General features: G+C 35.5%; 1 protein-coding gene across 1 annotated transcript in view; it reads left to right on the plus strand.

Annotated features, from left to right (window-relative positions):
* The window catches only part of BCAS3 (BCAS3 microtubule associated cell migration factor), a 620,462-nt gene that overhangs the window by 196,807 nt on the left and 411,011 nt on the right, over positions 1 to 12,644 (plus strand). The window contains exon 14 of the mRNA XM_045490037.1: positions 9,672 to 9,765. Coding sequence (XP_045345993.1) covers positions 9,672 to 9,765 — 94 coding nt within the window. The remainder of the gene's footprint in view (positions 1 to 9,671; positions 9,766 to 12,644) is intronic.

The raw sequence follows: 12,644 nt of genomic DNA on the forward strand, positions 1-12,644 counted from the left end.
GGGCTTGAACTCGTGAACCATGAGATCATGATGTGAGCCGAAGTTGGACGCTTAACTGTCTGAGCCACTCAGGCACTCCTATTTTTTTAAATTTTTATTTGTTAGAGAGAGAGCGAGAGAGAGAGAGCACATGTACAGGAGCAGGTCAGGGGCAGAGAGAAGGGGAGAGAGAGAATCCCAAGCAAGCTTTGCACTTCCAGTGTAGAGCCTGACGTGGGGCTTAATCTTGGGAACTGTGAGATCATGACCTGAGCTGAAACCAAGAGTTAGATGCTTAACCGGCTAAGCCACCCATGCACCCTGCAGATCTACTCTTAAAGAATGTCTAAAGGAAGTTTTCTAAAGAAATTATAACAGAAGAAGGCTTGTAACTTCAGAAATAGAGAACAGTGGAAGAGGTAAAAATAGAAGCGTATATAATATATCGATTTTCGTAAGTTAAATTTGGTTGAAGCAAAAATGATAACATCTCATGTTATGATCAACATATTTATGAGAAATATTTGTGGGGAAGTAAATTGAGTTTCATAAAAATGTTAAAATTTTGTACTACATATCACTGTATCTGAAAAGTTTAAAGACAACCCACTAAAGGGGAGAAAATATTTGGAAATTATATTTTTTATAATGGACTGCTATCCAGAATATAGAAAGAACTACAACTAAATAAAGAGATAGATAATCTAATTTTTAATTGAACAAAGATATGAATAAACATTTTTCTGAAAAAGATTTACCAATGGCCAATAAACACAAATGAGAGCCCTCATACACTGCTGGTGGGAATGTAAAATTGTGCAAATGCTTTGGAAAAGAGTTACCAAATGACTTAGCAATTTATCTTCTAGGAATACTCAAAAGAAATGAAAATATATATTCACATAATTGTATGTTCATAGCAGCGTTATTTGCAAGAGCCAAAAACTAGGAGCAACTCCAATGTACCTCAACTGATTAGTAGATGGATAAATAAAATGTGATATGCACTTACAATGTAATATTCTTCAGCAATAAAAAGAAATGAAGCACTGTTTCATGTTATAATGTGGGTGAGTCTTGAAAATATTATACTTTGTGAAAGAAGCCAGTCTCAAAAGAGTGTATGTTGTATGATTCCATTTATATGAAATGTCTAGAATAAGCAAAGCAATAGAAAGAGAAAATAGATTATAGTTTCCCAGGGCTGGGAGTTTGGAAGGAATGGAGAAATGTGGGGTGACTGTTAATAATTATGGGTTTTCCTTTGGTGATGAAAATGTTCTAAATTTGGTTGTGGTGATGGTTCTACAATTGTGTGAATATACCATATATCCCAAAACAAACCTTTAGTAAATATTTAACAAGTGTAGTTTAACACACTTTCCCAGATACTACTATAAGACTTCGTTTTCTTGTTCTTCTCACTTAATACTTTGAAAGTCAATCGAACAACTAAAAAGAGAATAACTTATAATGCATGTTCCCCCCACCCCCATTGTGATAAAATATGCATAACATAAACATTGACATGTAGCCATTTTATAAGTTTACAATTCAGTGCATAAGTGTATTTACAATGTTGTGCCATCACAATGGCACATCACAATATCCATGGTTATCACAATAACCATCACTGTTATCTATTTCTAGAACTTTTTCATCATCTGGATTCATTAAATAGTAAACAGTAACTCCCCAAACCCCTGTCCCCACAGTCCCTGGTGACCATCATTCTAATTTCTGCTTCTAGTAGATTGCCCATAATTAAAAAAGATGTACAATACAAAGTGTTGGAAAGGTTGTAGAAAAATTGGAAACCTCACGCTTTACTGATGGAAATATAAAATGATGTAGCTATTTTAGAAAACAATTTGTTAGTTTCTTTAAAAGTTCACCATATGTTTACCATATGACTGACCAGATTCACTTCTAGGTATCTCCCCAAGAGAAATAAAAACATATTCACAAAAATACGTGCACATAGATATTCATAGCTGCCTATGCATTGTAACAATTGACTAGAAATAATCCAAATTGCCAAGAACTGGTGGGTGAACCCACATGTTGTGGTATTTTCATACAGTGGATAACAGTTTAGCAATATAAAGAAATGAATGATACCTGAAACAACATGGCTGAACTATAAAAATTATATAAGTGAAAGTAGAAGGCAAATTGCATGATTCTATTTATATGAAACATTTTCAAAATTTTTAGAAAAGGCAAAAGAGATAAAATATACATAAGGATTGCCTGGGGCTTAGGGTTGGAAATCTACTGTAAAGTTAATATGAAGACATTTTGGGGATGGTGGAAGAAATCTAAATGGAGAATGTGGTGATGGTTACACAATTGTATGGATTTACTAAGCATTATCCACTTATGTATTTAAAATGGGTGATTTGAATGTATAAATTTACTGATGTTTGGGGGTGACTATCAGTTATGCTGAAGAGGTACATAAGTAGATCCTGTCTCCAGAAAATGAATACATTACTAGAAAGAATTTTCAAAAATAACTATCTGGGGACTCCAGAAATTGACCAAAACTAAGAATGGAATGATAAGTGTGTAAAGACTTTAGAGCTTGGATAATAGTTGTAGGAGAAACTATTTTGCATGAGGCTGCTCTCATTCACATCTGCCTGGAGCTTGGTGAGTGTGATTAGTTTAACCAGTGCAGAGTGGGCCATGTAAACAAGGCTTTTCCCTTCTAGACAGGGGATTTACTTGATTTGGAGTAGTATGTTAAAACCCAAGCCCAACAGTATTTTCACTTGGTGGGTGATGAGTAAGGGAAAATGTGTAGCTCCACTGGCCTGAGATCGCAATTCAGTTGGGGGCCAATTTGAAGAACAGGAGAAAAAAATGTTGTCTCTGTCTCTGTCTATGTCTCTGTCATAAGCAGAGCCTCAGAGACCTTTGGGACAACATCAAGTGTACCAACATATGTGTGACTGGGATCTCAGAAAGAGAGGTGAGAAAGGGGCAGAAAAACATTTGAAGAAATGAAGTGTATACTTACCTTTCTCTTCCCTTAATTTCTTTAAAAGGTAGTTTAAAACGATTGTTTTAGGGAATAACTATAACGTTTCTCAGCTGATAATATATATGACAACAGTAGCACAAAGGAATGGGGAGGAAGTGCAGCTATATTGGAGCAAGGAGCTATAATTTTTGCAGTTAACTGACAATCTTGTAATCTGTATAGCACCTTGTTACCTATACAGCATCCACTAAAAAATTAACCCCCCAAAATTAACAGAGGAATTAAAATAGTAATATTAAAAATAACACGAAAGAAGAGGATCAGAGGTACAACACCTGAGACAAAGTAAATAGCAAAATGGCAAACCTAAATCCAATTATGTGCATAATTATATTAACTATAAATGGACTCAAGTTAAAAGACATTGATTATCAGACCAGAATCATTCAGATTCAAAGACATAATTGGCTGAAGTAAAAGGATTGAGGAAACGTACCACATAAACAGTAACCATAATAGGACTGGAATGGCTATATTAATATCAGACAGAAATACTTTGTCAGGAAATATTGCCAGAGAAAAAGATACTTCATAATAATAAGAGGGTCGATGTAATAGGTAGATAAAGCAACTATTGTGTAAACAGCTACAGCATTTCCCAACAAACATTAGGCAAAATCTGACAGATTGAAAGGAGAAATTATAGCTAACTAACATTTACAGCATGAGATTTAAATACTGTGCTCTCAATAATTGATAGGAAAAACTAGACAAAATTTGTGAGGATTTAGAACACTACCAACCAGCACGGTGTAACACTACCCTCCAAACCCGTAGAATTTGCATTCTTTTTCTTTAAATGGTTTTAAAAGTTTATTTATTTATTTTGAGAGAGCAAGAAAGCAAAAGAGCGAGAGCAAGAGCGAGAGACAGAGAGAGAGAGAGAGAGAGACATTTAACTGACCCAGCAGGCTCTGCTCTGTCAGAGCCCTGACATGGGGCTCGAACCCACGAACTGGGCGACACTTAACTGACTAGAATTTGCATTCTTTTCAAGAACATCTGGAATGTTTTCCAAGATAGACCTTATGGTTGGGCAAAAAAATATATAAATAGCTTTAAAAGTATTAAAATTATGAGAAGTATGTTTCCTGAGAACTATGGAAATCAATAACAGAATGGGACGCCCCAGTGGCTCCATCAGTTGAGCATCCAGCTCTTGATTTCAGCTCAGGTCATAATCTCATGGTAGGTGAGATCAAGCCCCACACATCGGACTCTGTGCTGGCTAATGGGGACTCTCTCTCTCTCCCTCTCTCTCTGCCCCTCCTGCGCTTACCTACTGTGCTCTCTCCCCCTCAAAAATAAATAAACTTAATTTCGTCAAATGCTTTTTCTGCATTGATTGACAGGATCCTCTTTTCTTTTACTAATGTGATGTATCACATTGATTGATTTGCGAAGGTTGAACCAGCCCTGCATCCCAGGAATGAACCCCACTTGATCATGGTGAATAATTCTTTTTATATGCTGCTGAATTCGATTTGCTAGTATCTTATTGAGAATTTTTGCATCCATATTCATCAGGGATATTGGCCTGTAGTTCTATTTTTTTCCTGGGTCTCTGTCTGGTTTAGGAATCAAAGTAATGTGGCTTCATAGAATGAGTCTGGAAGTTTTCCTTCCCTTTCTATTTTTTGGAACAGCTTGAGAAGGATAGGTATTATCTCTGCTTTAAATGTCTGGTAGAATTCCCCAGGGAAGCCATCTGGTCCTGGACTCTTATTTGTTCAGAGATTTTTGATAACTGATTCAATTTCTTTTCTGGTTATGGGTCTGTTCAAGTTTTCTCTTTCTTCCTATTTGAGGTTTGGAAGTGTGTGGGTGCTTAGGAATTTGTCCATTTCTTCCAGGTTGTCCAGTTTGTTGACATATAATTTTTCATAATATTCCCTGATAATTGCTTGTATCTCTGAGGGACAATTCCATTTTCATTCATGATTTTATCTATTTGGGTCATCTCCCTTTTCTTTTTGAGAAGCCTGGCTAGAGGTTTATCAATTTTGTTTATTTTTTCAAAAAACCAACTCTTGGTTTCATTGATCTGCTCTAAAGTTTTTTTAGATTCTATATTGTTTATTTCTGCTCTGATCTTTATTATTTCTCTTCTTCTGCTGGGTTTGGGGTGTCTTTGCTGTTCTGCTTCTGTTTCCTTTAGGTGTGCCGTTAGATTTTGTATTTGGGATTTTTCTTGTTTCTTGAGATGGGCCTGTATTGCAATGTATTTTCCTCTCAGGACTGCCTTCGTTGCATCCCAAAGCGTTTGGATTGTTGTATGTTCATCTTCCTTTGTTTCCGTATATTTTAAAATTTCTTCTCTAATTGTCTGGTTGACCCATTCATTCTTTAGTAGGGTGTTCTTTAACCTCCATGCTTTTGGAGGTTTTCCAGACTTTTTCCTGTGGTTGATTTCAAGTTTCATAGCATTGTGGTCTGAAAGTGTGCATGGTATGATCTCAATTCTTTTATACTTATGAAGGGCTATTTTGTGACCCAGTATGTGATCTATCTTGGAGAATGTTCCATGTGCACTCAAGAAGAAAGTATATTCTGTTGCTTTGGGATGCAGAGTTCTGAATATATCTGTCAAGTTCATCTGATCCAATGTATCATTCAGGGCCCTTGTTTCTTTATTGATCCTGTGTCTAGATGGTCTGATCTACCCATTGTTTTAAGTGGAGTATTAAAGTCCCCCGCAATTACCACATTCTTATCAATAAGGGTACTTATGTTTGTGATTAATTTTTTTATATATTTGGGGGCTCCCATATTCGGCTCATAGGCGTTTATAATTGTTAGCTCTTCCTGATGGATAGACCCTGTAGTTATTATATAATTCCCTTCTTCATCTCTTGTTACAGCCTTTAATTTAGAGTCTAGTTTGTCTGATATAAGTGTGGCTACTCCAGCTTTCTTTTGACTTCAGTAACATGATAGATAGTTCTCCATCCCCTCACTTTCAATCTGAAGATGTCCTCAGATCTAAAATGAGTCTCTTGTAGACAGCAAATAGATGGGTCTTGTTTTTTTTTTATCCATTCTGATACCCTGTGTCTTTTGGTTGGCGCATTTAGTCCATTTACATTTGGTGTTATTATGGAAAGATATGCGTTTAGAGCCACTGTGATGTCTGTAGATTTCATGCTGGTAGTGATGTCTGGTACTTTGTGGTCCTTGCAACATTTCACTCACAGAATCCCCCTTAGGATCTCCTGTAGGGCTGGGTTAGTGGTGATGACATACTTTCTTAATAAAAACCCTCGATAAAGTCGGGACAGAAGGAGCATACTTAAACATCATAAAAGCCATTTATGAAAAGCCCACAGCTAATATCATCCTCAATGGGGAAGAACTGAGAGCTTTCCCCCTGAGATCAGGAACACGACAGGGATGTCCACTCTCACCGCTGTTGTTTAACACAGTGTTGGAAGTGCTAGCAACAGCAATCAGACAACAAAAGGAAATCAAAGGCATCAAAATAGGCAAAGATGAAGTCAAGCTTTCACTTTTTGCAGATGACATCATACTATACATGGAAAACCCGACAGACTCCACCAAAAGTCTGCTAGTACTGATACATGAATTAAGCAAAGTCGCAGGATACAAAATCAATGTACAGATATCGGACAAAGGGCTAGTATCCAAAATCTATAAAGAGCTCACCAAACTCCACACCCAAAAAACAAATAATCCAGTGGAGAAATGGGCAGAAAACATGAATAGACACTTCTCTAAGGAAGACATCCAGATGGCCACAAGGCACATGAAAACATGCTCAACGTTGCTCCTCATCAGGGAAATACAAGTCAAAACCACACTCAGATATCACCTCACGCCAGTCAGAGTGGCTAAAATGAACAAATCAGGAGACTATAGATGCTGGCGAGGATGTGGAGAAACGGGAACCTTCTTGCACTGTTGGTGGGAATGCAAACTGGTGCAGCTGCTCTGGAAAACAGTGTGGAGGTTCCTCAAAGAATTAAAAATAGATCTACCCATGGATAAAGAAATTGTGGTTTATATACACAATGGAGTACTACATGGCAATGAGAAAGAACGAAATAGGCCCCTTTGTAGCAACGTGGATGGAACTGGAGAGTGTGATGCTAAGTGAAATAAGCCATACAGAGAAAGACAGATACCATATGTTTTCACTCTTATGTGGATCCTAAGAAACTTAACAGAAACCCATGGGGGAGGGGAAGGAAAAAAAAAAGAGGTTAGAGTGGGAGAGAGCCAAAGCATAAGAGACTCTTAAAAACTGAGAACAAACTGAGGGTTGATGGGGGGTGGGAGTGAGGGAGAGTGGGTGATGGGTATTGAGGAGGGCACCTTTTGGGATGAGCACTGGGTGTTGTATGGAAACCAATTTGACAATAAATTTCATATATTGAAAAAAAAATAAAAAGTAAAAAATAAAAATAGATCTACCCTATGACCCAGCAATAGCACTGCTAGGAATTTACCCAAGGGATACAGGAGTGATGATGCATAGGGGCCCTTGTACCCCAATGTTTATAGCAGCACTCTCAACAATAGCCAAATTATGGAAAGAGCCTAAATGTCCATCAACTGACGAATGGATAAAGAAATTGTGGTTTATATACCCAATGGAATACTACATGGCAATGAGAAAGAATGAAATATGGCCCTTTGTAGCAACGTGGATGAAACTGGAGAGTGTTATGCTAAGTGAAATAAGCCATACAGAGAAAGACGGATACCATATGGTTTCACTCTTATGTGGATCCTGAGAAACTTAACAGAAACCCATGCGGGAGGGGAAGGAAAAAAAAAAGAGGTTAAAGTGGAAGAGAGCCAAAGCATAAGAGACTCTTAAAACCTGAGAACACACTGAAGGTTGAAGGGGGTGGGAGGGAGGGGAGGGTGGGTGATGGGTATTGAGGAGGGCACCTGTTGGGATGAGCACTGCGTATTGTATAGAAACCAATTTGACAATAAATTTCATATTTAAAATAAATAAATATATAAACTTAAAAAAATAACAATGAAATTATGGAAATCTCCAAATATTTGGAAATAAAACACACCTATCAATAGCTCATGGGTGGGAGAAGGAATCCCAAGGATATTAGAAAATATTTGGAATGGAATAAAAATAAAAAGTGAACATATCAGAATTTATGAAGTGCAGCTATTCTTTTACAGAGAGGGAAATTTATAGCTTTAAATGCTTATAGTAGGAAGGAAAAACAGTCTGAAACTAATAATCTTCACTTTTCCCATTTTCTAATCTGAAAAACAAGAGCAAATTATAACCAAACAACAAATGAAGTAAATACTAAATATATGCACATAAGTCAACAAAACAGTAAATAGTGAAATATTGGGGAAAATCCAAAATTGGTTCTTTGAAAAGATAAAAAAAAATTGATCCTCAAAAAGTTAAAAATGAAATTATCATATGATCAGCAATCTGATTTCTAGGTTTGTATGCAAAAGAATTCAGAGCAGGATCTGGAAGCACTATTTACACACCCTCGTTCATTGCAGCATATTCACAGTAGCGAGGATATGGAAGCAATCCATATATCTATCACTAGGTGAATGGATAAAGAAAAATCTGGTATATACATACTATAATATTATGCAGCCTTGAAATAGAAGGAAATATTGTGACATATTACAACATTGACAAACCTTGAGGACATTTTGGTAAGGGAAGTAAAGCCATCACAAAAGTGTAAAAACTATATTCTTCCAGTTATTTTGACTCTCTAAAGTAGTCAAAATCATAAAAACAGAAAGTGGAAAAGTAGTTATCAATGTCTGGGGGGAGGGAAGAAGAAGAATCAGAGTTTAGTGGGTAGAGTTTCAGTGTTGCAAGATGGAAAAGTCCTAGAAATTTGTTACACAACAGTGTGAGTATACTTAATGAACCGAACACTTAAAAATTGTGAAGATGGTAATAAAGATCTATGCACAAAAAATTTGATATATCAGTAGCTTTACTGAATTGTAGGTTTGAGTCAGCAATAGGCAAGAAAATTAAAGCATTAGGATAGTAAAGGATGACAAAGCAGACATTTCTATATAATGGATTGCTGTAATGGTTACAGTACTATATAAAATCATTGAATTATAAACATGAAATAGGTGACTTTTATGGTATGTAAAGTATACCTTTGTAAAGTTTTTCATACTAAAAGAAAAATTAACATTGCCCGTTTAGGATTAGTTCCTGATTTACTTCAGATTAAATTATTTATGTCTGAATATCATGATCCAGTAATGATCTAGTTGTAAGCAAACATCTTCCAGTAGGTCATAACATAATAAGAATTGTATGTTCCTGTCTTTGGATGAAGCTCTGCAAAGCTGATTTTATGCTTTTTGTTTTTTTCTGAACCTCTACTTCAAGAAATTTTTGTCTCTGTCATCTACAGTAAAGCCCATCAACTGTTTTTAGAGTTTATGTGATTGATCTTCTGGAGTATATTGTATCTTTTCCTCATTCCTAAAGTGGCATTCTCACCTTACAGTGACAATAATCTTCCAGTATAGTGGAAGCAATCATGCATACTTTTGGTCAGGGATATTGTAGTGTAGCTGTGTATATCTTCAGGCTCAGTAATTGGTGAGTAAAGTTTAATTTCCATTTTCCTTCTTTCTTTCTGTGAAGGTGCTTGTGAGCGAGGATTCTGACAGTGATGGTATCGTGGCCCACTTTCCTGCTCATGAGAAACCAGTGTGCTGTATGGCATTTAATACAAGTGGTATGTCCTTTTTCTTTCCATTTATGTCATGGGATTTCAACAAGTTTTTTTTTTTTTTTTTTGGAAATGGAAAATATGGAATATGGAATCTGACTTTTCATAATGTGTCAATGTGTATCAGAAAAGTAAGTAGACTTCAGTAAGTGGTTCTTGAGTGAGTGAATTTAAAATAAAAATTTAGGGGGGGGGGTAGGTGGCTCAGTCAGTTAAACATCCAAATTTGGCCCAGGTCATGATCTTGCAGTTCATGAGTTTGAGACCTGCATCAGGCTCTGTGCTGACAGCTCAGAGCCTGGAGCCCTCTTTGAGTTCTGTGTCTCCCTCTCTCTCTTTCCCTCCCCTGCTCACACTCTGTCTCTCAAAAATAAATAAACATTTAAAAAAATAAATAAAAATTTAGAAACCCACCAAGCATTAGTTTTGCTCTCAGTAAAGAGGTAATTGAATATCAGCAGTAGGAAACTGTGCTATTGAGTTGCATTAATTTCTGTATTATAATTAAGCCAGGAACTGCAGTATTCCAGACTACATATTAATGTATGTAAGTGGCACTTTCCTTGTAATTTAAAATTTCTTTTTCACTTTCACATACAAGCGTATTATAAAGTATTTGTTTGTATTTTTCCCTGTGTTTTGGTTGTGGTTTTGTTTTTCTATTTATTCTTAAAGCATTTGATTAGGAGAGATGTTATAGTAATGTGGAATGTCCTACTACTTTTCATTTTTTTCTTCAAACTTTTTGTTATATAAAGTTTCAGACATAAAAATAGATTTAAAAGATAGTATAGTAATGACCCATGTATCACTACCTTGATTAAATAGGTGTTCACATTTCTGTGCATGATAAATATATATATATATATGTATAGGTATGTGTATACTTACGTATATGTACTTGTATACCCATGTATGTATAATAGATGTACATAAGTATATGTATTTTGTTGAATCATTTGAATGTAAGTTACGCATGTAATGACAACTTACCCACTACAAATTAATCATGATTTCCTAAGAATAATGACCTTTTCCCATATAGCCAGATATTATATTGTAGTTTTGAAAGTTAACACATTATGTTATCTAATATCCAAGCCATAATTTAAAGTTTCCAATTATCTCAAAAATGTATCCTGCAAAATATATAATATGATACTATGTTGATCACATGGCTATGTTAGTAGACCCTCAAAATATCTACATATTGGAGATAGGTTTTTCTTATGGAGATTAGCAAGTAATCTGCAGAGCATTATTTTGGTTTCATTTCTTTTTATCTATTTCTTTTTTATTTTAGAGAGGGCAAGAGAACGTGAGTGGGGGAGAGGGGCAGAGAGAGAGAGAGAGAGAGAGAGAGAGAGAGAGAGAGAGAATCTCAAGCAGACTCCATGCTCAGCATAGAGCCCAACGAGGGGCTCGATCCCATGACCCTGGGATTGTGACCTGAGCTGAAATCAAGGGTCAGACACTCAACTGGCTGAAGCCACTTGGCTTCATTTCTGAAACAACTTTTTACTTAATAGTTGTATTATGTTGAAGCCTGGAGAATGGTGGTTTTTCTAATAATACCATGTTTTCTGCAAGATTAACTACTGTTCTATAAAAAAAAGTTTTCTCTCATCAACCAGGAATGCACCATAGTTCTCTTGTATGTAAAAGGCAGGATAAATACTTAATTCTTTCCCTTTACTTACCAATTTTCATTGTTAGGAGTTGGTTTAGTACTTACAGTGGTGTAATTCCATTCCAGTGTAGTCATTTTTAAAATACTTTGTTTTTAAGTAAAAGATAAAATTGCTCTTTTGCTTTGGGAGCTGAAATAGTCTTCATAAACTTACAGTCGTTTTAGATCTTATCCCTTTGGTTGATGGATCTGAAGAGACTGTCATTTTTATCTTATTCTGCAGAAATTATCCTATCAGTTAAAATTGATGGAAAGACCCATCTTTTTTTCCCTTTTCATCTTTTCAAATAAAGAATGATGGTAAGAGGATAATATAGAGCATTTTGAATAATCTTCCTTCTAATATCTTAATTAGTCATTTTTGATAGAGAGGAAGATTTTTGTAGCGGTTGTTGATCAGTAGGATTGATTTAATTAATAAAGACAAAGATTTATGGAAATGCTTTGAATGTTATGGGAATTAAGTTAAATTTGAAGAAACAATCTGGAAGTTATGTCACTTACAGCACTCTACTTGGAGTAACCAGTATGACTCATTTTGATGGTCCATCTGTTATGTCAAATCTCCTTTGTATTAATGTATATTTCATATCTCCATAGTCAGAATGCTTTAGACATTGGAAGCTGTACTTTTTCCATCCTGTGGCTTTCCATTGTAACAAGAACATACCACTTACCTTAAAGAATATTATAGTTATCTGTATCATTGTCTAGCAATTAATTCTAGAAAACCACAGTTTACTATGATTTCATAATTTTGACATACATTTTTCATTTGATTTTATTTGAACTCCCAAATTTGTGTTTTTATGGTAAGATTAAAAATTTTTATATTTATACCTTCTTTTTTGTGTTCCTAGAGCACTATTTGTATAATGCTATGATATAATTTATCTTGAAGTAATCATTTATTTAAATACTTGTCTTCCTACCTAGCCTCTGAGTTCCAGTTTACATTATTAGGGTTCACTCTTGGTGTTGTACATTCTGTCAATTTTGGCAAATATGTAATGACATATATCCACCATTATACAGAGTAGGTTCGCTGCCCTAAAAATCCCCTTTGCTCTACCAGTTCATCCCTACCTTCCTCAACCCCTGGCAACCAGTGATCTTTTTTACTGTTTCCATAGTTTGTTTCATTTTCCAGAACGTCACATAGTTAGAATCTTACTGTATATAGTCATTTCAGATT

Source organism: Leopardus geoffroyi, chromosome E1 (genome assembly GCF_018350155.1).
Source record: "Leopardus geoffroyi isolate Oge1 chromosome E1, O.geoffroyi_Oge1_pat1.0, whole genome shotgun sequence".
Lineage (NCBI taxonomy): Eukaryota > Metazoa > Chordata > Mammalia > Carnivora > Felidae > Leopardus > Leopardus geoffroyi.